The sequence below is a fragment of the Taudactylus pleione genome, unplaced genomic scaffold (assembly GCF_031769625.1).
Source record: "Taudactylus pleione unplaced genomic scaffold, aTauple2 ptg000454l, whole genome shotgun sequence".
In the NCBI taxonomy this organism is placed as follows: Eukaryota; Metazoa; Chordata; class Amphibia; order Anura; family Myobatrachidae; genus Taudactylus; species Taudactylus pleione.
The window spans coordinates 10846452-10871577 of record NW_028284856.1 but is presented as its reverse complement, the minus strand read 5'-3'; the positions used below and the strand labels follow the sequence as shown (position 1 = coordinate 10871577).

The following is a 25126-nucleotide window of genomic DNA, read 5'->3' as shown; positions in this document are numbered from 1 at the left end:
TGGCTCCGCCCCCCGCTTTACAATGCCTTTATTTTTGGCATAGTGAAGAGGGGGCGGGGCCACGATGACGCGTTCGTGCGGTCACGCCCCCGCCCCCAAAACGCCGTCATAGCCGGCCACGCCTCCCCCTCTATGCAGGCATTCAGCTCCCTCCCGGAAGGAGGGAGCTGAATGTCGGCAAGTATGGCTTGAACTGTTTGGCGTCAATGCCAGGCGTTATGTTTGGAGGAAACCAGGCACCGCTCATCACCAAGCTAATACCATCCCTACAGTGAAGCATGGTGGTAGCAGCATCATGCTGTGGGGATGTTTTTCAGCGGCAGGAACTGGGAGACTAGTCAGGATAGAGGGAAAGATGAATGCAGCAATGTACAGAGACATCCTGGATGAAAACCTGCTCCAGAGCACTCTTGACCTCAGACTGGGGCGATGGACCATCTTTCAGCAAGACAATGACCCTAAGCACACAGCCAAGATATCAAAGGAGTGGCTTCAGGACAACTCCGTGAATGTCCTTGAGTGGCCCAGCCAGAGCCCAGACTTGAATCCGATTGAACATCTGAAAATGGCTGTGCACCAACGCTTCCCATCCAACCTGATGGAGCTTAAGAGGTGCTGCAAAGAGGAATGGGCGAAACTGCCCAAAGATAGGTGTGTAAACCCCACCCTTTACAAGCACCTGTGTTATGCAATTAAGCTGATCTGAGCAACTACCATTTTTTTTGCAAGTTTGGAGAGGCATGAAGGCAGTCAGCATTAGGAGGAGGTGCTGATGCTTATAGTGCCATGTGGAGGTTTTTTGGGGTACCTCCAAGGTAAGTTAGCTCTCGGTTTATATATGTACTGTTATCATGCAGTACATCAATTGTAATTATATGACCCAGAGTGGGTGCTACCATTATGTAGCAATAATTATTTTGGGGTGAGCATTTGGGAGTGGGGCCCCCGGGGGAGTTCTGACTGGGCCTTTCTCATGGCATCACCACTTAATTCACATAGAATACTTTTATCACTTCTCTATTTGTTTGTACATTATTTATGTCATTTTAATTCTTTATCATTTCATTTAACACCTAATGATTTATCTTTACACATCTTTTCTTTATACTTCACTATCACCTTTTTCCCTTTTTCATGTGATGCCCTGGGGATGGCCCTTGGCTGGAATTTTTTTGAGGTTCCTTGCTTCTCGGACGTGAGCCCCTTAATGTTAGGGACGCCAGTATAGAGGAGCCTTGACGATTGGCCTGGCGCTTATTCACATATTTGCAAATGTGTGTAACTAATACCTCTAAATCTCTATTATCATGTAGGATTTAAGTATTGTTTTTGCTGCAGTGTGCTGGGGGGCAAATCTCCTTTTTTTTCTGAGCAAAGATAGGTGTACCAAGCTTGTGGCATCATATTCAAAAAAACTTGAGGCTGTAATTGCTGCCAAAGGTGCATCAACAAAGTATTGAGCAAAGGCTGTGAATACTTATGTACGTGTGATTTCTTAATTTTTTTCTTTTTAATTAAATTTGCAAAAATCTGAAAAAAAACTTTTTACACATTGTCATTTTGGGGTATTGTGTGTAGAATTTTGAGGACAAAAATTAATTTATTCCATTTTGGAATAAGGCTGTAACATAACATAATGTGGAAAAAGTGAAGCGCTGTGAATACTTTCCGGATGCACTGTAAATAGTAAAACGATCCAAACAGTGTCCTGTGTGTTCACTATACACCTCAGTCCTACCTACTTTCCCAGCTGTTTGCAGTGTGTAACCAATGCACAGGTTGTTCCTATCATGAACCAAGTTGAAAATCTTGTCTCAGATGGCAATAATGTAGTGATATCAAGCGTCAAGGTCTTTTCTCATGGATCTGCAACATCTCCCCTTCTTTCCTAATGACTCACATCCTATGCAGAGAAAGCCCATGTGGATATATAAAGTAAGCAGATGATACACAGTTGGCCGCAATTGTGCCCCAAATTGCAGGCATAAAATGTTATCACTACAAGAGACACAATTGTGTGCATATGCAAAGTTGCAACTATTGCAAGATGCACATCTGCACCATTCACTGTTGGGCTCCAATAAAATGTAAAAATACCTGTGTGCCAATCTGCATCTGTTCCAGGATGTACCAAAACACAGAGGTTTATCAACTAATTCAATACCACCGTCGTCACAATGATGGTCCTGCAAACTATTTTGAATGTCCAAATAGTACTGTATATCATAAAAGGAAATTTTCAAAGAATGTGAAATGCAATAATGATATAATTCATGAACAAAGTCCTCTGTGTAAAAATGATACATACCTTTAGGAGAAATGCTTTTGTTGGTGTTTTGATTTGAAATATTCCCTCCTCCGCTTCCACACTGAAATGAAAGGTCGATGAGCGTAGATCTATACTCCCCAGTGGGCAGACATCTGAAGCCATTCTGTAGTAGAGCAAGCAGCACTTCTTGTCATCATAAGTAAAGAAACGATACTTCCAAGCTTTCAGTGGTCCTGTCATCCCCATTTTATAAAGATATCCACAGAGTTTTTTGTACTCTACTTTCTCACCTTCCTTGTTTGGAGTAGGAGGAGAATCTCCAGTAGTCATGTCTACAATATGTTCTTCACAAAGTATCTGAGACATTACAATTTGTTCTTCATTCAAAGGTCTTTCCGGTTCTCTTATTTTTGGTAGTGTTTCCCCAGTGATATTATCCTCATTGTAATGTCCTTCCAATTCATCCATGTTTTCAAATACAATTGTATTCTTGTTATCTAAGAGAAATAAAAAAAGTATGCTATTGTATGCTGGATACATATAGTTTTTATATTAATCCATACAACTATAAGACTATTTACATAATTCAGTAATTGTGTACATATATATATAACTCCAGTTATGGCGGCACTCAGGTCTCAACAGAATCAAACAGCGGCAGGTGTAAACTTCAACGTTTCGATGTGAAGTTTAATGCATCATCATTAGGACATAAACAAATAATAAGAACAGTACATACCTTTATACCATCGGCATGCAATCGGGAAGCCGGATGACATTATACCGACAGCCGGCTTCCCCACTGTCATATCCCGGCAAGGGTGAAATGCCCGGCGTTTAGATGTAGACGCCGCTCATTTCACCGACGCTGGGAGACCGGCGCCCAGCATCCCGATCGAAGGGATGCCGGGCGCCACAAGCGGACAGCCGCGGGGGGGGGGGATGGTTAGGTTTAGCGCACCCGGGGGGGACTTAGGGTTAGGCACCCCCCCGTGAGGGTTAGGGTTAGGCTTTCTCGGATCATCCTTTCTCGGAAAGTCCGAATCTTCTTCATTTGTGGCAACTTATGTAACTGTTTGTGGCTTAGATACTTGTATAGAGATTTAAAGGCAATCTGGTATGCTTTGATATACTATCTGTATATCGTTGATTTTTTAAATACATGTTTTGTGTTTGTATTGTGTAGTTTGTTTTGTAGATGTTATATTGTGATATTGTATATAATATTGTAGTTGGATGCTAACACCAGACAAATGGCCACCTCTCCTATATATGGCACTGAATACACATTTTTCATTAATGCTTAAATCGCGATAATTTGGGGGCGTGGATCACCTTCGGGTGCTGCGTTCTCATGATTTAGGGTGCCAGTATTGTGACCCACAGTTTGGTTGATTATAACATCAAGCGTGAGATATACAGCTGGATATGCATTGTATAATGATGTGTTAATTGATTTCCTGGCTAAGTGGAACGCAAGCTCACTATGTGTAGTCATGACTTGCGTTCCACTGGTACTCATACTACTGACGCTGCACGTGGTGCGGCACTTCCGGTTTGTTAACTATGCACAGCACGCGATGTGGTGACTGATTTCCTGGCTCTGTGAAACACAAGCCTGCCATGTGTTGACATGGCGTGCGTCTCAGTAATATCCACACCACCGGATGCTGAACGTAGCGTGGCATTTCCGGTGGGTTGGAGTGAAGCCGCCTATGTGATAGACGGTTTTCTGCGGCCAATCTGAAGGTCCTACAATGATGATTTAAGGTAATGAGCCTCAATACATTGAGCGATAAGTGGGTTATTGGAAAATGCTGGTGATAATCGGTTAATATGATTTCCGGCCACTTCCTGGTTGTGTGCTATATAGAGGTGTACGGGTGCCTGGTGTTGGTTATGTTCAGATGGTGCTGACTTTATGCTGAAGTGGTGGCCTTGAGAAAGGTCCTTGCGGCGACCGAAACGTCGACCTATGACTACTTTAGATATTCCTATGAAAGAATAAAGTGTTGGAATTTTTCTTACTATTTCTAAACAAGTCTGGTGAGTGCGCTTCTTTAAATCTAGCTATTGTGGACTGGGTCTTATGGACAAAGCCTGAAGAGCACCCCAGTTGTTGCAGACTTCAAAAAGAGAGCGCTACTCCAAGATTCACACATATATATATATATATATATATAAAGTTACCTTTTGATTCCTGCGCTGGTTAGTATATCACTTAGATCAGTGGTCTCCATACTGGGTGGTGCCTCAGCATATTTGCAGGGGTGCATCGGATAGTTAAAACCAGTTCTAGTGACTGCCAATCAAAAAATATGTGGACAAAACAGTCCTGTCAATCACCACATAACTGAACCTAAGGGTGACATATGAGCACTATTTACTTAATTTAAAGTTGAATGAATTTCTCAATAAGAAACTTTTGGCCCAGGGGTGTCCTAGAAAAAATGCTGTTACTTTAAGGTGCTGAGATTCTAAAAATTTTGGGAACCACTGACTTAGATCACAGATATCATAAGATTTTAGGATGGTATGGTAACTCCAGGAATTTGCTTGAAAATTTTTTAAAACTTAGCTTTTACTTTTATTTAATTAGTATCTAGGTCACTGGTTAAAAATGGACTCACAACACAAAACAAAGAAATAATAGCGTCTGATAAGTGCTGAAAAGTGGCACGGATCAGGTACTGTGGACTACCAAAGTTGTCCATCTGCGATCACCTAAGCGGTTAAATAAACAGTATAAGTGAAAGACAACATAACAAACAGTCACACACAATATAATTAAAATGCACCAAGATAAAATAACCGGTATAAATTCCTCAGTATATGTTACGCTGATATGCAATAATTTCTGGTAGAAATACCCTTGAGGATGTATCAAGGTAAATTTATCAAGATAATTTTGGTAAAGAAGAAGCAATAGTATGCTTACTGCATACCTATTAGTAGTGAACAGCAAGTGAGAGAGATGAACTAATAACTATCCTATATAATTCAAAGTAAAAGTATCATATGGGGCCCACTGTGCCTCCGGAACCCGTCTTCCCTGCACTCAGCTCACCTTGGGGGCATTATACAGTGAAAGAAGAGGCCACATCCTGCAAACTGCTTCTTAGTCACAGGCACACTTCAGCCTGTGATTAGGAAGCAGTTTGCTGCAAGAATCAGCAGCAGGACCGCTGTCAGACTGACCAGCAACAACTCCCCCGTCCACTGTCCCTCTTCTCATATGACTCTCCTCACAGATGCTGGGAGGAGGCGTGGCTGTACTGAGGGCCTGATTCTGACCCAGTCGCAAGCGCTGTGCGCTCGCAACCGGGTCGATGGTAGGCCAGTGCGCATGGTAGGCCAGTCGCTCCGGGTCTCGTACCAAAGGGGGCGTGCTGTCGATGTTGAGTGACAGCACGCCCCCTTTGGTGGGCGGCCTGGGGCATGGCTTCCCAGACGGAGGCGTTCCCACGGGAACGCCTACCGTCTGGGGCCGGCTCCACTGACATCACAAGTGATGTCAGTGGGAGAGCTTTCGGCTCTGTTAGAGCCAAAAGCTCTCCGGGGCTTGCGGCAACTAGACCCTACCACAAGGGTCTCGTCGCAAGCCCGATGGTCGCGATGGACTTGACCATCGCGACCATCTTCCTGGCCGCTCGCTATAACTGTGGGTGGTCACCCACAGCTATGCGAGCGGCCAGGTGGCCGCTCTAATAAAAAAAAGACCGTCCCTGATTCAGAGCGAGCTCTCTGTCAGAGCGTGCGGCTCTGAATCAGGGCCTGAGCCTGCTAGAATATCCCCGGACCATGACCACGTCTCCTCCCAGCATCAGGGAGGAGAGACTGACCCGGATGTAAGCATGGGACAGCAGTTGTGCTGCTCTATTAGCAGCACACTGCTCAGAAATAGAAACTTCCCAGGAAGTGAGCAGTGCTCGTGGGTGGGGTCTGGAAATTTTGTTATGGGACCCCCATAGATCTAGCTATGCCCTGGTATTATGGGTACTTACATCTCATTCAGTGTATAACTGTTTTATAGTTTTAGGGGGTTTTATAATAAGATTTACTCAGAAAATAACCTGTACCTAATTGCTGGGAGGCTAACTAATCTCCCTCTAGGGTAGACTTCTTCTATTTCAAATTTATGCTATCATCATACAGTGCTGTCCTCTCCCTCTCTAAACAATCACATATCAATAGCTTCATTTCATCCCAGTCCTCAAACCCCTGGCGTCTCTTCGCCACCTTCAACTCCCTTCTCTGCCCACCCCCTCCTCGCCTCCCCTCCTCAATCTCTCCCACTGACTTTACCACCTAATTCACTTCTAAAATTGATTCCATACGGCAAGACATCATATACCACTAGACCCTCAGCATCTGTCCCCTCTCCTTTGCCAGCCTACTCTCCCCATCCAATTTACCAACTCTGACCTTTTTCCCCTGTATCTTGAGATGAAGTCATGGCCCTCATCCGGTCTCCCTCCACCTTCCCACTTGACCCTATCCCCTCCCACCTCCTCCACAACCTCTCCTTCTGCCTGCCCCCATCTTGCCCACTTCCTCCATCTCTACCTCTCAGGCACTGTCCCCTATGCATTGAAGCATGCCTTTGTCTCCCCATTCTTAAAAACCTACCCTTGATTCTAACACTCTCTCCAACTATTGACCCACTTCTCTACTCCCTTTTGCATCCAAACTCATTGAACGTATTGTTTGCCTTCTTAAACCATTTCAGTCTTGCTTCCATCTTCTCCACTTCACTTAAACCACCCTGATGAAAGTCACCAATGACCTCCTTGCTGCCAAGTCTAAGGGCCATTACTCTCTGCTCATTTTTCTCAACCTCTCTGCTTCTTTTGACACAGTGAACCAACCTCGCCTCCTGCTAATCCTTCACTCCCTTGGTCTACATGGTACTGCCCTCTCCAGGCTGTCCTCCTACCTCTCTGACTGTTTCTTATTTGTCTCCTCCCATGACTCCACTCCCCCCACTTCCACTAACAGTAGGTGTCCCCAAGGCTCAGTTCAAGGACCTCACCTATTCTACCTCTATAAGTCCTTTTTAGATGAACTCAGATCTACCTTTCCTTCCTTGACCTCTCCCCCTCTCTTCTCACTCATAAATCCAACTGTCTCTCGGCTATCTGTTCTTAAATGACCCAGCACTTTCTTAAACTTAACATGAACTGATCGTCTTCCTACCCTCCCTAATAACCTCACTTCCCACAACTTCATTATCTATTGACAGCACAACCATCTCCTCTAGCCACCAAATGCACTGTCTTAACTCTTCTCTCTCCTTCAAACCTGCTTTAAACCACACATTCAGTACCTTTTGCAGTCCTGCCATTTCCATCTCAAAAATATTTCCAAGATCAGACCGTTTCTCACCCTGGATGCTACTAAGGTCCTCATACACTCAATGGTCATCTCCAGATTTGACTACTGTAACCTCCTCCTATCTGGCCTCACCAAATCCCACCTCTCTCAACTCCAATCTGCCCTTAATGTTGCTGCTTGGCTCATCTTCCTCTCCAAATGTACTACATCTGTCTCCCCTCTCTTACAAGCCCTACATTGGCTCCCCTTCCCCTTCAGTACCAAATTCAAGCTTCTCACACTCACTTACAAAACCCTCACCCATTCCTTTCCCAATTACATCTCTGTCCTTATCTCCCTTCACACTCCTAATTACTTTGTTCCATGACCGCCTCCAAGATTTTGTATGTGCTGTTCCCTACCTCTGGAATTCTCTACCTCTTCCTATCAGTCTCTCCACCACTTTACAAAACTTCAAATGGGCTCTCAAACCCCACTTTTTCATCAAAGCCAACCATATCTCATCCTAACCCTCTGGGTCTCATTCAGACGATGGTGCCCAAGTGCGCATGCGCACGACGGAGGGAGCTCTGTCATGCGCATGTGCGAGACCCGGCGAGCGACGGGGAAGCCGTCGCTCCAGGTCTCGCACCAAAGGGGGCATGCTGTCGATGGTGAGTGACAGCACGCTCCCTTTGGTGGGCGTGCCGGGGAATGCCTACCGTCTGGGTCCGGCCCCACTGACATCACTAGTGATGTCAGTGGGAGTGATTTTGGCTCTGATAGAGCCAAAATCACTCCAGGGCTTGCGGCCACGAGACCCTACCGCAAGGGTCTCGTCGCAAGCCCGATGGTCGCGATGGTCTTGACCATCGCGACCATCATCATGGACGCTCGCATAAGCTGTGGGTGGTAACCCACAGCTATGCGAGCGTCCAAGAGGCCGCACTAATAAAAAAAAAACCGCACTGATTCAGAGTGGGCGCTCTTTCACTGTTCTCTTGTTCCCGCGCAACTTTAATGTAATGTTTGGTGTTGCCGAACCCTTGTGGCGCCCAAAAAATAAAGGATAGTAATAATAATAATAATAGAGAAAATCATATGTCCAAGCAAAGCCTCTGCCCGTGTAACAATAAACATACAGTAGTGAAATATATAACAGATCTCTAATTGGATGCAATATAGTCTTCTTTTTTGCCAGGAATGCAAGTAATCATATCAGAAGTACCAAAGTATGGTTAGGTTGAGTCTATCCTATTATAGCAGGTCAAGACATATGCAGAGCTAGTTTCTACCTGTGAGGATGATTATGCAATAGCAAGAGCAGGTTTGTAATTCTATTATTAATACAAAGTATTAGTTCAATTGCCAATTTTGGAATAGGGTATTCAATATAAATAGCTATCATGGGTAAAACACATGTTAAGGAGCTTGAACGGGGGCCGTTTGTGAGCAGAATGGAATACCCCCACACCCAGACTTAATAAACTGAGATTGTGGATATATGTAAAGATATATTTCTTCTAATGTGACATGCACATAATCAGGTGAACTTGGGTACTCAATGAAGCAGGTACTATGATATAATTATTAGGCAATTTGCACAATACATTAAACGTCATGGGGGGGGTGAGTCAATTGTTCTTAGCTCCACGATAATTCATGGGCGCCCGTTGGATAAATGCAATTTTTTTGAGAGCCCATTAATTATCGCGCTTGCTGCACCCAATTAGACTGGGTTTAGCCGAGTAAACCTGCTAAAGCCGTCTAAAGTCCTGGTTAGTGTTCTCAAGCTGCTGTTTGGGCGCCCAAACCATGGACTTATCGCAGATTTCTGCTCGCCACCTCAGGAAGGTGCGAGCAGAAATGTGTCCATGCGCAGCTATTCTCGCCCAAACAGAGCAACAATTGAATTGCTCCGTCGGGCGACCATTAGTGTCAGCTGCGGGTGAAAACAAATGAATAGCCCCACGGAATTTGCTCATTGACAACACCTGTATAAGGAATTTATGAATTACCTGATGTAAATTCTTACAGCAAGGTTGACAAGGAAACATACCAAACAAGCCATGATTATTGAGAGGGACACATCTGGGAAAGACCATTGCAAAGACATTTAATATCCCTTGGATCTCAGTGAAGGTTATTGTACTAAAAAGGATGAAATATGACACTACAGCTAAACCGCCTAGAATGGGCCACCCCAAAACTTGCCCATGAAAAAGGACAAATTTGTCCACATGACATCAGTCTTACTGAGTATCATTCACAGTTCTCTGGGGTGTGTTCAATCACTGAAAGCCAAAAAGGTTAACATTCCTCGAATTACAGAATATTTATTTAATATTACATGATAAAATAAAATAATCCATAATAATAACTGCTTGTTCTCCATTCTAGTTGTTGTGAATATGCGTGTCACACTCTGGCAGACTACATAAGTCTGATGCTTAAAAAGACACGAGACCGATCTGCTCTCCTACCAATAACTTTCACTTGCCACGTGTTGGGAGCAACTTTGTACACTGCTGAGAAAAACTTGTGTACTATAGCTCACTACAGAAATAATGGCAGCAGATGATCAGTTTCAGCAACAGCGGGACATGAACATACCTACTAACATGACTCATTTCCCTTCATCCAAAAAGGGGAACATGACTATTAAGTTGTGCAATATTAGAGCAGAAAAAAATGAATGCGCAAAAAAGTCTTAAATTCATAATAATAGCACTGAAAATGTATATAAATGTCCCCTAACATCTTGGGTTAGTGGTAGTAATTACTGTTCGTCCTACCTATATTACTACCTATATTTGATAAGCCCACTACTTTTTTCACTTAGGTGCCAAAAAATTAGCTCCATTATTGCCAATTATACAATTCACAAAGGCCCTCATTCAGAGCCGTACGCTCTGAGCAGAGCGCACGCTCTGAATGAGGGCCGGGCTCCATTTTCATGGAGCGTCCTCCTGGACGCTCGTATAGCTGTGGGTCACCACCCACAGGCTATACGAGCGTGCATTGTGATGGTCGCGATGGTCGAGACCATCGCGACCATCGAATTTGCGAGCCGGAGCCTGCGGTTGAGGTTTTCAACCGCAAGCTCCGGAGTGATTTTGGCTCTATCAGAGCCAAAATCACTCCCACTGACATCACTAGTGATGTCAGTGGGCCGGCTTCTGACGGGAGGCGTTCCCGTGGGAACGCCCCCGTCAGGGAGGCACGCCCCCGGCACGCCCGCCAAAGGGGGCGTGCTGTCAATCAACATTGACAGCACGCCCCCTTTGATCGGACACAACGAGCGAAGGACTTTCCTTCGCTCGTCGCGTCTGGCGCATGCGCACGACGGAGCTCCCTCCGTCGTGCGCATGCTCAGTCCATAACATCGACCCACTTGCGAGCGGACAGCCGCTCGCGAGTGGGTCTGAATCAGGCCCAAAATGTTTTTACAAATGCTGTTTTACTTTCTACTTCTATTTTTCTAAATGGCTTTCTGGCTAGCTGCGTGGATTCTCCCGTTTCCTCCCGCAATCCAAAAAAGTTCTGGGTAATTGGCATCTGACAACAAAATAACCTCAGTGTGTGCATGTGGTAGGGAACATAGGGCCTGATTCATTACGGATCGCAACTGCGATTATGCACTCAATCGGCCGGGGGCGTATCTATAATGGGTGCAGGGTGTCCCGGGGGGCCCGTAGCGCACACCCTGCACCCATATTATCTAAAACTTACCTCTAGAGGTCACGTGTCGGGTGTCTCAGCGCTGCTCACGTTTTGCACATGCCCAGTGAGGAAAACACCGGGAAAATGGCGACCGCGCCATTTCCCCGGTGATCTACGCATGCGCAGTAGACTCTGGGCACACTCTAGTGCCCAGAGTCAACTGATGTTGCGGTGGCCGGCCAGCTGCGTCGGTCGACTGCCGGCCGCCGGGGAGAGAGGAGGGGGCCCCGGTCTTAAGACGCCGCTGTAATCGGCCGAACTAGCCACTGCGATCGAGACTGCGATCTCAGAGACTACGCAGACCCATCGCAGAGTGATTGACCAGAAGTGTTGTTTGTGGGTGGTGACAGGGGGTGGTTGGCAAAACGCAGGCGAACGCCGCTGCATAGGTGTGCATAAAATAAATTATCCACTGCAATGCCGTAAGCAGCTTGAGTACTCATAGCGTGCGATGAGATTAGCAGTTCCTGAGTAAGGTCAGAGCTTGTGCAAGTGTGTGTGAGACTCTGATTGTACTCGATGTTACCGATGGTTTTGCAATCTTGCTAAACATTACGGATGTGTGTAAGGTAAGGTGGGCGTCCTTATGTAGTGCTGCGACGGCATAGTGATCGCAATGGATTAGCATATCATCGCAGGCAGACGTGCATAGTCGCAGCCACGATCACACTTGTGATCCGTAGTGAATCGAACCCATAGATTGTAAGCTCCACTGGGGCAGGGACTAATGTGAATAGCTAAATATTCTCTATAAAGAGCTGCAGAATATGTGAGGGCTATATAAATAACTGGTAATAAATTAGTTAATAATAAATAATTATACATGATCTCAAAAATTAGTTATCATTTCCTCTTCACTTGTGCTATTTGCCTAAAAAGTAGTATTTTTTCTGAAGTGCAGTATAACACTAAAAACCAAAAAATACAATCAAGCTGACTTACAAAAGTATAGCGCTAATGCATTGGTTACTATTCCACACAGCTAAATGTAAATCGTAGTAAGTCTGACTTTAAATAAACATTTTGTACTGAGTAACAGGCCTATGTGTTCAGGTAGATTTTAAAATCTGCAAAGGTATGCGGCCTTAGTGGCTGGGAAAGGGGCCATGCACCTCAAAATTAATTTGTCAGATAGCTGGACGTATTTGTGTAAATTAAGAGTACCACATTCTGAGTGGTGTGTAAATTAGTCTTCATGTGGTAAAATGGGTTCAAATGAAGAAATATCATATTTCTAAATACTGGCGCTGGAATCCTAACAGTGTCAGGATCCTGGCTCCAGTATCCTGACCGCCGGCATCCCAAAGGTAAGTATCGGGCATTAGGGGAGGGTTATGTTTAGAGGCTAGGCACTTGGGGGACGGTTAGGCTTAGACACTAAGGGGGGAGGTTTAGGTTTAGGGTGCGGGGAGGGGGAGGTTAGGTTTAGGCACCGAGGAGGGAGGGGTAGGGGTAAGGGTTAAGCTGGCCACAGACATAGCGATGTGCTCAAGATGGGCCGATGTGTACGATTTCCCTTGAAACTCTCCCCGGCAGCTCTGCACACGATTTGGTGTCCAATCTTCAAACGATCTCTCCTGCATCCAGACTTTCACAGTGCATCGGGTCCTAGAATGTCAGATCTGCCCTACTGCACGGAAGATCTGACGATGCGATGTGCGACCAGCGGGGACGAACATCACATCGTGATCGTGCGTGGGGACTCACAATTTACTCAGGATTTGTTGTTCCAATGTGTCGGAATCGGCCAGATCGGATAAACTATCGCTATTTGTGTGGCCAGCAATAGAAAGCTTACCTTCTACTGCTGGGATTCTGATTGTCGGAATGCCCCTATCGGTATTCTGACCGGCAGCATCCCGATCGCCGGGATCCCATACCCAATCCCATATTTCAGTGAAGGTTAAAATGGAAGCAATTATATGATTGGTTGCTAAAGCTAGTGCCAACATGCTAGATCATGATACAGAATACCACAACAGTCCTTTCTTTTCTTTTTCTTAATAATATTGATTTGCTTCTAGAGTAAAAAAAAACAAGCAGATCAAAAAACAACAAGAAAAAGGAAGAAAATAAAATTAAAAGAACTGTTCACAAAGATTATCACAAACCAGAGGAGTTACAGTATGTAGCAAAACAAAGTAGACAAGACAAGACAAGACATTGTGATCCTGGCATAGAAATTCTGTACGTTACTAGGTGAGGAATAATACAGTATATGAATATGTACACTAAGTCAGATTACTGTAGTTGTTTCCAGGCTTGCAACTGTGACATGTCTATACTCATAGAGATAAAAATACTCATACAAACTATGTAAATGTGTGGAAAAAAAAGTTAGTGCAATATATATATAGATATATGTATAGATATAGATGTATAGATTGATATGTACAGAAATATATATATATATATATATATATATATATATATATATATAGAGGTACTTGTGTACTTTACGGACTCATTGCAGAAAGAACCCAAGTGCAATACACTCATTATTGTTATCAATCATGGTAATGTCTAAATCCCCTTCACAGAGAGGACCCTGACGTCATCAGCCAGTGTCCAGCGTCATTCCCTACCATCCTAGTGGGCACAGAAGGGGAATATAACCTTGTGGCGAGCGTAGCGAGCTACCGAGCCCGAAGCGTGGCGAGCGCAGCGACCCCGCGAGCGGACAACTTTCTTCTTTAGGTGGGGACAAATTTCGGTACTTGTGTACGTAAAGTACACAAGTACCATTTAAAACATTCATTGGGTTCTCTCTGCAATGAGTCCGTAAAGTACACAAGTACCTATATAGATATATATAGAGAGAAATATAGTGGGCGGTACATACTATAACACACTGTATGACTGTATGTATGGTAGGTTTGCTTGTAACAATCATTTGGTGACCTCTTCTGTTAAAGGTTTGTTGAAGCAATACTCTCTGGGTTATAATGTGTTAACAAAAAACAAAAACCAGCTGAAGGTTGGAATGAACCCTTGAGAACTAGATACAGCAGAAAGTGTGGCTATTTCCAGCTACTGTATGAATGAATGCGTGCTAACGAGAAGCCAGCATTATTAAGCCTAACATGCCTTATTTTTTTTTAAACAAATATGAGATGAGTACAATTTGAAAATATTAATATATATATATATATATATATATATATACATATATATATAGTATATAATATATATACATATATATATATATACACACAAATATATACAGTATATATATTGTATACATATATTATATATACATATATATCTGTACACACACAAATATATACATATATATAGTGTTTTACTGTGTAGGAAACAGACGAGTAATGCAGGTATGGAATGTAGTCTGGAGGCGGGTGTTGGAAAGTTGCTATCGTGTTACAGAGTTTGTGGTGATCTATAGCTACATATACAGTAGACACACATTACATATTCACATTACATGCACCAGAGCTTGGTCTTGCTGGTAAGAGCTGTGAGGTACCTCGAGAAGCTAGCAGGACTCAGATCATGTCATTCTTCCTACAGTAGCTCGTAGCCTCCCCGGGTGTCTCTCCTCCCAGATGCTTTCATGACAGTGTTACGATTATAGAGATTGCTTTGGCCATTCACACCGTGACGTCTCCCTGAGGAAATCCTCCCAGCCTGAAGGGAGGGTGTATGTACTATTCCTTCCTTCGTGCTTGCTGACCTATCATATTGTGTAATCCAGTATTATGACTGTATGTGTAATCTGGGGTTGTTTAGTTTTTGTTTCTCGGTCTCTTGACAAAGTTTACTTTTACTCGGCCATCTTAAAAATGTTGACATGGCTGTTAATGAATGCAGCAACAGATATAACCATGACAACACTAGGTAATGCTAAAGGCGATCACTGTAAACATGTTATAAAAATTAAATATAATACATGTGCATTGTACACACTGTATTTTATTTTTTCCATATACTGATTTTATTCTTCCCTTTTCCATGACAGTCTTGTCATACATATAAAGTACTCACAATTAGTGTGCTACATCAAATGTAGTAATCAGATATAGGGCCTGATTCACTATAGAATGCAACTGCGAATGCAATAGCGATTACGCACACAGGGCCTGATTCAGAGCCGGACGCTATTTGCGGACGGTCGTTCCAAAAAAGGGGCCGGCTATTTAAATTGAGCGCTCGCTCTTTGCGGTTTGTTGACACCTCTATGTCTGAGCAAGTGAACGAAAAATGCGCTTGCTATTTTGTAAAGACGCCCCTTTGCCGTTCGCATCACACCTCATCTCCGGTATTTATTAGATTAATCGGGTACATCGAAAGGCATCTGAACTGCTCGCAGTGCTTGTGGTAGGTTTTTCTTACCGCTATCACTGCGAGCAGTTCAGGCTAAAAGACAATCAAGTGACGTGGTCGATGACGCTCCTTTACTAATTATGCACTCCCATTAAATGCCCTTTTGACCGTCTGGCACGCCTGCGTTCGGATCTCCACTCCCCCGTTTTCAAGCGCCTTCCCATTACCACCCACAAACGGTACATTCTGTCAATCAAATTAGCAGCCCCTCGCTGTTTTGCGAGCCCACGATTTCCGACCGCAATGACTGGTTTGCGCATGCGCATTACGACCCATACGCATGCGCAGTTGTGCGAACATCGCTCAGAGCGAACGAGCGGCCGCTTACGAGCGGCTCTGAATCACGCCCACAGTTCAACTGCGATAGTATGCTAATCCATTGCGATCGCAATGCCGCTGCTGCACTACATAAGGATGCCCACTTTACCTAACGCACATCCGTAATGTTCAGCAAGACTGCAAAAACATTGGTTCAATCGAATACCATTGCAGCCTCACGAACACTTGTACAAGCCCTGACCTTACTCACCTTGCTAACTTCCAGGCACGCTATCAGGCCTCAGGCTGCGTATGGTATCGCATTGGATAATTTATGCACACCCCTGCAACGGCACTGAAACGCACTGGCACGCCTGCGTTCGGCCAACCCCCTCCCCCCGTTACCACCCACACATGGCACGTCCTGTCAATCACTCTGCGATGGGTCTGCATAGTCAGAGGTGTAGCATGTGGCCAGGGTGCCCGTAGCACGAGAGTGCTACTGCGCTCCCCCACCCCTCCCAAAAAAGTGTGTGCTATATAATATAGCCTATATATATATATATATATATATATATTTATACATGCATAGCATGGTCACACATACAGGCAGGGTCACACATACATACATATAGGCAGTACATACAGGCAGGCTGAGTCACACACACATTCATACATACACACATACAGGCAGGGTCACACATACATACTGTACATACATACAGGCAGGCAGGGTCACACATACATACATACAGTGGCGTAAGTTCATCACAGACGCCCGGAGGCAAGTTATCATTTGGTGCCCCCCCATCCCCCATATTTACAGCCCTAAGTGGGGTCAATATATTGTGGGCGATTGAGGAGGAGCCCCTTCAGTGCTGGCGTCCGGCGCCTCCATTGTCTCCCATAGTTCTGCCCCTGTCTTATCACTCTGTTATGTAAGGTTGACATATTTAAAGAGCATATGATTTACCACTCTGTCATGGGTACTTCCTCATCTTTGCGGCCCCCTGCTGGAGGCGCTGGTTACACTACTTACATATCTTTACTAGTCAGTGAAATACGTAAGTAGCGTAAAGATGAGGAAATAACATTCGGCCCCTTGCAGGCTCGCTTCGCTCGCCACGCTGCGGGGGCGGTGGCTCGCTTCGCTCGCCACATGGATATATTCCCCCTCCATGCCCACTAGGATGGTAGGGAATGACGTTGGATAGTGGCTGATCTTTACGCTACTTACGTATCTTCACTGACTAGTGAAGATACGTAAGTAGCATAACCAGCGCCTCCAGCAGGGGGCCGCAAAGATGAGGAAGTACCCTGTCATGTTAAATAATTTAACATGGCAGACTGATAAAATATATGCTCCTTAAATATATCACCCCCCTAACATGACTGAGTAATAAAATATGTGCTCTTCAAATATATCACTCAACCCCCCCCCAACATGACTGAGTAATAAAATTTGTACTCCCCCCCCCCTCCCCAACATGACTGAGTAATAAAATATGTGCTCTTTAAATATATCACTCACATGACTGAGTAATAAGTATGTGCTCTTTAAATATATCACTCACGTGACTGAGTAATAAAGTATGTGCTCTTTAAATATATCACTCACATGACTGAGTAATACTGTATTTGCTCCTTAAATACATCACTCACATGACTGAGTAATAAGTATGTGCTCACCCTCCCCCCCCCACAACATGACCGAGTAATAAAGTATGTGCTCTTTAAATATATCACTCACATGACTGTGTAATAAAAGTATGTGCTCTATAAATATATCCCTCCCCCCCCAACATGACTGAGTAATAAAGTATGTGCTCTATAAATATATCACTCCCCCCCCTTGGCTTGCACTTGACAGACTTACCATAATGTTTTCTACTGCCAGTCTGCCACAGCCAGTACCACTGTTATCTGTCGGGCTGGTTATGGATGCTCTCCACCTTGCTCACTCTCCCAGCAGTGACAGACGCCGCGGTCGCATTGGTTCCTGTCCTCCACGGTGCGGTGAGAACGTCCACTCCACTGCCAGAGCCATGCAGTCTCCGAATCCCGGCTCAGTCACAGACGGGCAGTCACAGGATCGCGGGCGGTCACATGCTACGTGACGTCCGTGACCAGAGACCACACAGTCCAGACATGTAGGAGGAGCACCGCTGATGCTGATCGGCGCTCAGCGGCTCCTCTCTTTTAGAAGCAGGCCAGGTAGGACATGGAACGGCCAGATGACAATGGAGGAGTTGCCCCCTTCAGGGCTGGCGCCCAGCAGCAGCTGACTCCATTGTCTCCTGCAGTTTCACCACTGCATACATACATACACATACAGGCAGGGTTACACATTCATACATACACACATACAGGCAGGAAGGGTCACACATACATACATACACACACACATACAGACAGGAAGGGTCACACATACAGGCAGGGAGGGTGATAGCATAGGCAAATGTAGGGGGGGGGTTCTGGTTGCCTGGAAACCCCCCTTCCCCAGCCCACACTGTGACCACAATAGAAATATATAATAGAATTTTACTAGTGCTGCATGTTCACAGGATTGCAGATTAAATAATTAGCACCACCTGTGGATCTTTTAACATGTGTCAGACAGTAATAAATACACCTGTGCACCAACTATGAGAACTGGAAAACATGCACTGTTAGGGGTGCACTGCTATATACCATCAATAGGTTTACTCAATAATACTGTATTATATGGTCTCCTTATGCACTGGATAGTGCATAAGGAGACCAATATGTACATATATGTCCAAGGCAATGCTAGGTTCTTTTGCTGCTCCCCCAGACTTGCTCCAATGCTCTGGAATGGTGCTCACATCTAAAATAAGAAACATTCAGCTCAGGCAGGATGGTCCTACTGCCACATTTAATGGCTTACTGTGATCGCTGGTCCTGTATATGTTGGAATTATGATATACAATACACTTTGTATGATGCATATTAAAGCTGGATAAGTTCTAATCATGCCCTCTTCATGGACTGACCACACTCACTCTAAAATCAAGCATTTGGAAACCCCCTTCCAGAAAGCCTGCGTTTGCCACTGGATAGACATCTCTCTCACCTTAATGTGGATCCTGCAGCTTCTTAAGGCCCCCATACATCAGAGATTGATTGCAGCAATCGTGCAATCTGCAATCGATTGTGTATAAAAATCTTTCCCTTTTTCAATCGATTGCAGATTGCAGAATTGCCACAATCGATTGAAAAAGGGAAAGATTTTTATACACAATCGATTGCAAATTGCACGATTGCTGCAATCAATCTCTGATGTATGGAGGCCTTTACTCGTCAACATGCTGCTGTAGCCTCGCCCCCTGCTGGGGTCAGATGAACATGTGCCGAGCTCCACCAATCAGGGCTCAGCACAAGCTCCTCTGACCACGGAGTCTCACTAGAGCAGCAGGAAGACAGGCCAGGACGCTGCTGCTGTGGACCCGGCAGGCTGTCAGCTACTTGCCAGCTGCTCCAGAGTCTGACTTCAGGGCGCCCTCTGGCAATTAAGGCACCTGGAGCTTGCTCTCCAGTGGAACCGCCCTCCCTACGCCCCTGTGCGTAGTCACTGTGATCGCAGTCCCGATCGCAATGGCTAGTTCGAGCACGCACACTGCGATGCATACCCATGAGCAGAACACAACAATTGGCTGATTGCGTGCTTATTAGCAACTGCGTTCCTTTCTGAATCAGGCCCATGAGCACTTCTTTGCCCGGTTCTCACTAAAATTTATTAAACAAAATTAGAGCGCTGCAACCAGAAATTTAAGTACTACATTTTTTAATGGGCTGCCAAAGATTCTAGTTAGGCAAATGTAACAATTAAATGGTCTGCAATTATCTAATGAGGTTAGCTACTGTATTTATTAGTCTCTGAAATACTGATACACATTCCTTATATGTTCCTTAAAACATCTAGGCCCGAATTCAACTAGCCGCGGGTTCCGTTAATCTGGGTTACAACTTTTTCCTATTCAGTTATACCCCTTTCAGACTAGCAGCAAAATCCCTGGTTATTGCAGGGTTACCAGGGTTGTTGCTACAGTAGGTGTGAAAGGAGCAAGGGTTGGATTCCTGGGTCCGGTGACCCGTGAATGACCAGTGTAACCATGCAGTGTAAACGGGTAACAAAAAGTTTAGCACTTGGAATGTGGATAGCGCTAGTGCGTGTCTCTATAATCTGAATGTATACGGTGCAGCTGTCTGTTAAGAGAGGTGTCCACTCATCCCAAATTATAAAGGTAGTATAGATAAAAATATCCGCACTCAAAGAATATTCAGAGTCAACATGTCTAATGGGTTTATAAAAACACGTTTTAATTAAAAAGATTCAAAATATATAAAAACATAGGCTATATGTAAGAAAAAATCTACATAAACACAGTTTTCTACTATTTTGTGTGGAAGAGGTTCCCAGGAATCACAACATTAAATCAACTACAATGTATAGAATTCAAACTAAAATAAAAAAATAAGATGATATATAAAAAAACGTAATCGCCAACATTAGATTGGTAGAGAACAATGTAACACGTTAGCAGCGTTGTCAGTTGTATCTGTTCAAATGCTTAAGCAATGTTCAGCAATAATGTTTTAACTTGTGTTAAAAGGTCTCAAATCAATATAGCGCATACTGTACTGTAAACGGGTAACCCGGGTCCTGTTTACAGCATGGGGACTTCCTGGTTTCTCGATGCTTGGAGATGATGTCATCTCTAAACGCCGGCAGGCCAGTTCCACTGCACCCGGATCTGACTCGGGACATTAGTGTAAAAGGGGTATCAGAAATCCATGTTAACATGGGTCTTAATGGCAGTCAACACAGATTTTATGGCCTGATTCATTAACGTTCCCAACTGCAATTACGCACACAGTCAATTGTTGCATCTGCACATGCATTGCAGTGCACGAACCGGCCACTGCGATCGCAGTGACTACGCAGACCCATCTCAGAGTGATTGACAAGAAGTGCCATTTGTGGGTGGTGACGGGGGGTGGTCGGCAAAACGCATGGGGACCAGTGAGTTTCAACGCTGTTGCAGGGGTGTACATAAATTAACTAGTAAGCTAGTAGTCCACCCTATGCATTGCCCTCAGTAGTCCCCCCTATGCATTGTCCCCCTATGCATTGCCCCCAGTAGAAGTCCCCCCTATGCAGTGCCCCCAGTAGTAGTCCCCCCTATGCAGTGGCCCCAGTAGCCAGTAGTAGTCCCCCCATGCAGTGGCCCCAGTAGTAATCTCCCTATGCAGTACCCCCAGTAGTAATCCCCCCTATGCAGTGACCCCAGTAGTAATCCCCCCTATGCAGTGCCCCCAGTAGTAGTCCCCCTATGCATTGCCCCCAGTAGTAGTCTCCTCTATGCAGTCCCCCCATGCAGTGACCCCAGTAGTAGTCCCCCTATGCAGTGGCCCCAGTAGTAATCCCCCTATGCATTGCCCCCAGTAGTAGTCCCCCTATGCAGTGTCCCCAGTAATAGTCCCCCTATGCATTGCCCCCAGTAGTCTCCCCTATGCAGTGCCCCCAGTAGTAGTCCCCCTTATGCAGTGGCCCCAGTAGTAATCCCCTATGCATTGTCCCCAGTAGTAGTCCCCTCATGCAGTTCCCCCAGTAGTAATCCCCCCTATGCATTGCCCTCAGTAGTAATCCCCCCTATGCAGTGCCCCCAGTAGTAATCCCCCCTATGCAGTGCCCCCAGTAGTAGTCCACCCATACAGTGGCCCCAGTAGTAGTCCCCCCATACAGTGCCCCCAGTAGCGGCCCCCCTTATGCAGTGCCCCTAGTAGCGCCTCTCCCTATACAATGCCCCCAGTAGCGGCCACCATCCCCATACAGAGCCCCCAGTAGCGGCCCCCCTTATATAGTGCCCCCCTATGCTCTGCGAGTCCCCGTGCCCCCTTACACACACACAAAAAAAAGCAACGTACCTGATCCCCGCTCCTGCCAACGACCGCCACTGTCGACACCTCTCGCGCTGCACTTTGGGATGGGAGAGACATCATGACGTCTCTCCCATCACCCGCTGCGGGTGGAGCCGGAAGGCGGATGCTCATGAGTGAGCTCCAGCCGGCTCCCTCCGTGGAAGACAAAGCAGCCAATGAATCTGTTTGACTCTCATTGGCTGCTATAACAAACACACAGCTGCCGCTGGCGGCTGTGTTTGTAAACTGTGTAGGGCAGACCACTCTCACTGTGGTCTGCCCTACACTTGGGGCCCGGGGGACACTAGCGGGGGGTGCACCGGCGTCTATGGGCCCCTGTACCACAGCAGGCCCCTTGCAATGCACCGGCTGCACCGCCGCTAGTTCCCCCCGAGGTGGTACGCGCCTGTTTCCTCCCCATGCAGGACTATCAGCGGTGGCAGCTATGGGGGGTAGGGTTGCTATTGGCCACGGGCCCTTGGGCAACTGCCCATTTAGCCTATAGGTAGAGACGACCCTGACTCGATTGTAATGATGGTTTTGCAGTCTTGCTAAACATTATGGATGTGTGTACGGTAAAGTGGGCGTCCTTATGCTGTGCTGTGACGGCATAGCAATCACAATGGATTTGCGTACTATCGCAGTTGAACTGCGTGCGTAATCGCTATTGCATTCGCAGTTGCAATCCGTAATGCAGGCCCTTAGTTCGCAACCTCCTTAGTAGGTGCAAAGTTGGAAAAAAATCCTTATTTTAATCTGAAAATGTTGGGACTTGACTCAGAACCTCTGGTACACCCCCCTTGTGATTAATAAGGCACTTAGGAGTTTTCAAATGTGGGCAATAAAAGCATGTCATTTTTGTGGTGATTTGCTACAAAAAACTAAATAATGGGTTAAATGATGCAAGACAGGTACATGGGGTGTTGTATAGAAGAGACATGAGATTTTGAACTTGCAGCGGAGTATTTCATGTTTAACAGAGTTTTTCCAAAGTAGCTTCAAATTACAGAAAAATCACCTTGCAACCATTTTTATGTACCCAAAGAAATCATTACATGCTTTATTTTGCTGAACAAACTCTGGCTTAATAGCATCTTTTCATTGTTAATGAACAAAAAAAAGTGCAAATATCAACCATTTGACATTTTTTAAGAGCCCCTCATACTTTGCTTATGGCAACTAACAGCCTTCTGTATTACCCTGCTATCTTACTGTACACTTTTTGGGGGGGTTCAGGGTGATTTCCCCACTTTTCCTCACTTATCTTGGGTAAAACCATGCACATGACCGCGCAACCTCTGCGACAAGAAATTTATAATTGAATACCGAGGGTCGCAGTGGAGCACATTCTGAAAATAGTGCATAAAGTGCTTGGTAATGTAAACTATGGTAAAATCTAGTGCGGCTAATTGAATCTGCCCCAAATAATAATTTCTCTAGTTTATGGATAATTCATATACTTTTTTTTTTTAAAATAAGTAGCCCATTAAATCTAACTAGCGAATCCCGGTGGTAACCACCTTAGTAATGGAGGATATTATAGATATTAGTTACTGAAGATATTATAGAGATAATGAGTCCGTAATGTTGAAGTCGAATAATTGCATGCGACCGCAATTCAACTGTTATCTGACGATTTGGTCGTCCGCTGTCCGATTTATGTTGGTACAATCCATGACGCACCATTGCGTGCGCACACACCCAGTGTGTGCACGTATTCACACATTCGCACAACACTAAATAGCGAATAATATACAACACTCTCACACTGACAAACACAATATTCATGCAGGGTTTAGTTAGTAATGAGAAACAGCTTCTGTATATATGTCTGAGAAAAGTAATTAAATAAATATATACACCAGGATACTGTGTGTGTTTTACATATAAATTGAGAAGCCCCTAATACAGACAAGTATGGCTGTGGCAATTGAAATATAACTCAGACACTGATATGCACAATTGAATTTGTCTGAATGAGAAGTTAGAAACAATGGTCGGAGGTTTGCTTAAGAAGTACTGACAAGTGTATTCTAAATAGGCAGAGGAAAAGATTTGAATTAGCTATCAGACGAAATGCCAACGGCAGTCAGCTGGGGGTCTCCACCCTGCTTGAAAGTGAACCTCACTGCTTGTAACACCTTGCACTGTAGTTTTAAAATGTTAGAAAGGGATAATATATATATTAAATCCATCATAAATACACTGAATTGCATAACACACACGCACAGACTTACATGCATAACACACACACATAGACTTACATGCATAAACACCGCACATTACGCACAGTTGCGCTGTTTATCATAAGCACTCTACACATAAACGCACCACGCATATTAGCAACTTTACGCAAGATTCTCTTACACTTACACATACACAAATTTCCTAAAAGGTTCCTTAGTATAAAGGCTAATATTAGAAGGCTTATCCGTTATTGTATAATGTTATAAAACGCATGTATTTGATATCTAAGGTTTAGTATGTAGTAGCCACACCGTGTTTGGTGCTATTCTAAACCACATTTTATTTGCAGATCTCTGGTTCCATCAGCAAGGAGATCGCAATATGCATCTGCAAGTTATGGATTATAGAGAATTATGTGTCAGAATGTACTTTGTGTGTAGCGTCTATTGATTAGTTAAAACACACACAAAGAGCCATTGGAGGGCTGAACAACCATTGTACCAACTGACCTATGACAGAAGAACCAATAGGATCCAGAGCGCCTGCGTAATGTATTGACTGTACCTTGTTTATGTATAATCTTTTGCGCCAATTGTATTTTAGATCAAGGCGTGTAACTATCTGCTTTGGAACCACAATCAAAATCTGGAAAGCAATTATTTCTTGTGCGACTTATAACGCTAAATAGCGACATTTAGGGTGTATAGATAGGTAGGAATTCATAGTAATTTGAGGGTATTTGTCATGAAGAGTTTGCTAAATATGGTAGAACAACCACATGGTAACAGCAGTCTGAAAAGTGGGAGTTAATCTCCTCTACCAAGAAGTGTAGGCCACTACAGTTCACACATTGCATGTCCATAGGACCCAAAGAGTAGTAATGTGGTGAATATGTCATGTCCAATGCAAGCGGCATATCAGTTGAACTTGTTATACGTTAGTTGTGACGATAATATTCTTGACTGTAAGATTTCTGAACTGCGTGCTGGTGGCGACCCATAATTGTTTCACCATGTCGACATCCTTGAGGCTGGCCTTTGGGCATGTTTGGTGTAAACAAAGTATGGAGAAGTGAATAAATAACAAAGCAGT

At 44.7% G+C, this 25126-nt stretch overlaps 1 protein-coding gene across 2 annotated transcripts in view; it reads right to left on the bottom strand.

Moving 5' to 3' along the window:
- Nucleotides 1-25126, bottom strand: part of TBC1D2 (TBC1 domain family member 2) — a 194165-nt gene that overhangs the window by 138782 nt on the left and 30257 nt on the right. The window contains exons 1-2 of one of the 2 annotated variants that reach the window (XM_088448386.1): nucleotides 14790-14877; nucleotides 2309-2766 (exon numbers count right to left, since the gene is read on the bottom strand). In XM_088448386.1, coding sequence (XP_088304512.1) covers nucleotides 2309-2737 — 429 coding nt within the window. In that variant the 5' untranslated portion in view covers nucleotides 2738-2766; nucleotides 14790-14877. Of the gene's footprint in view, nucleotides 1-2308; nucleotides 2767-14789; nucleotides 14878-25126 lie in introns of those variants that run through there. The other variant, XM_088448387.1, reaches the window with a different exon arrangement.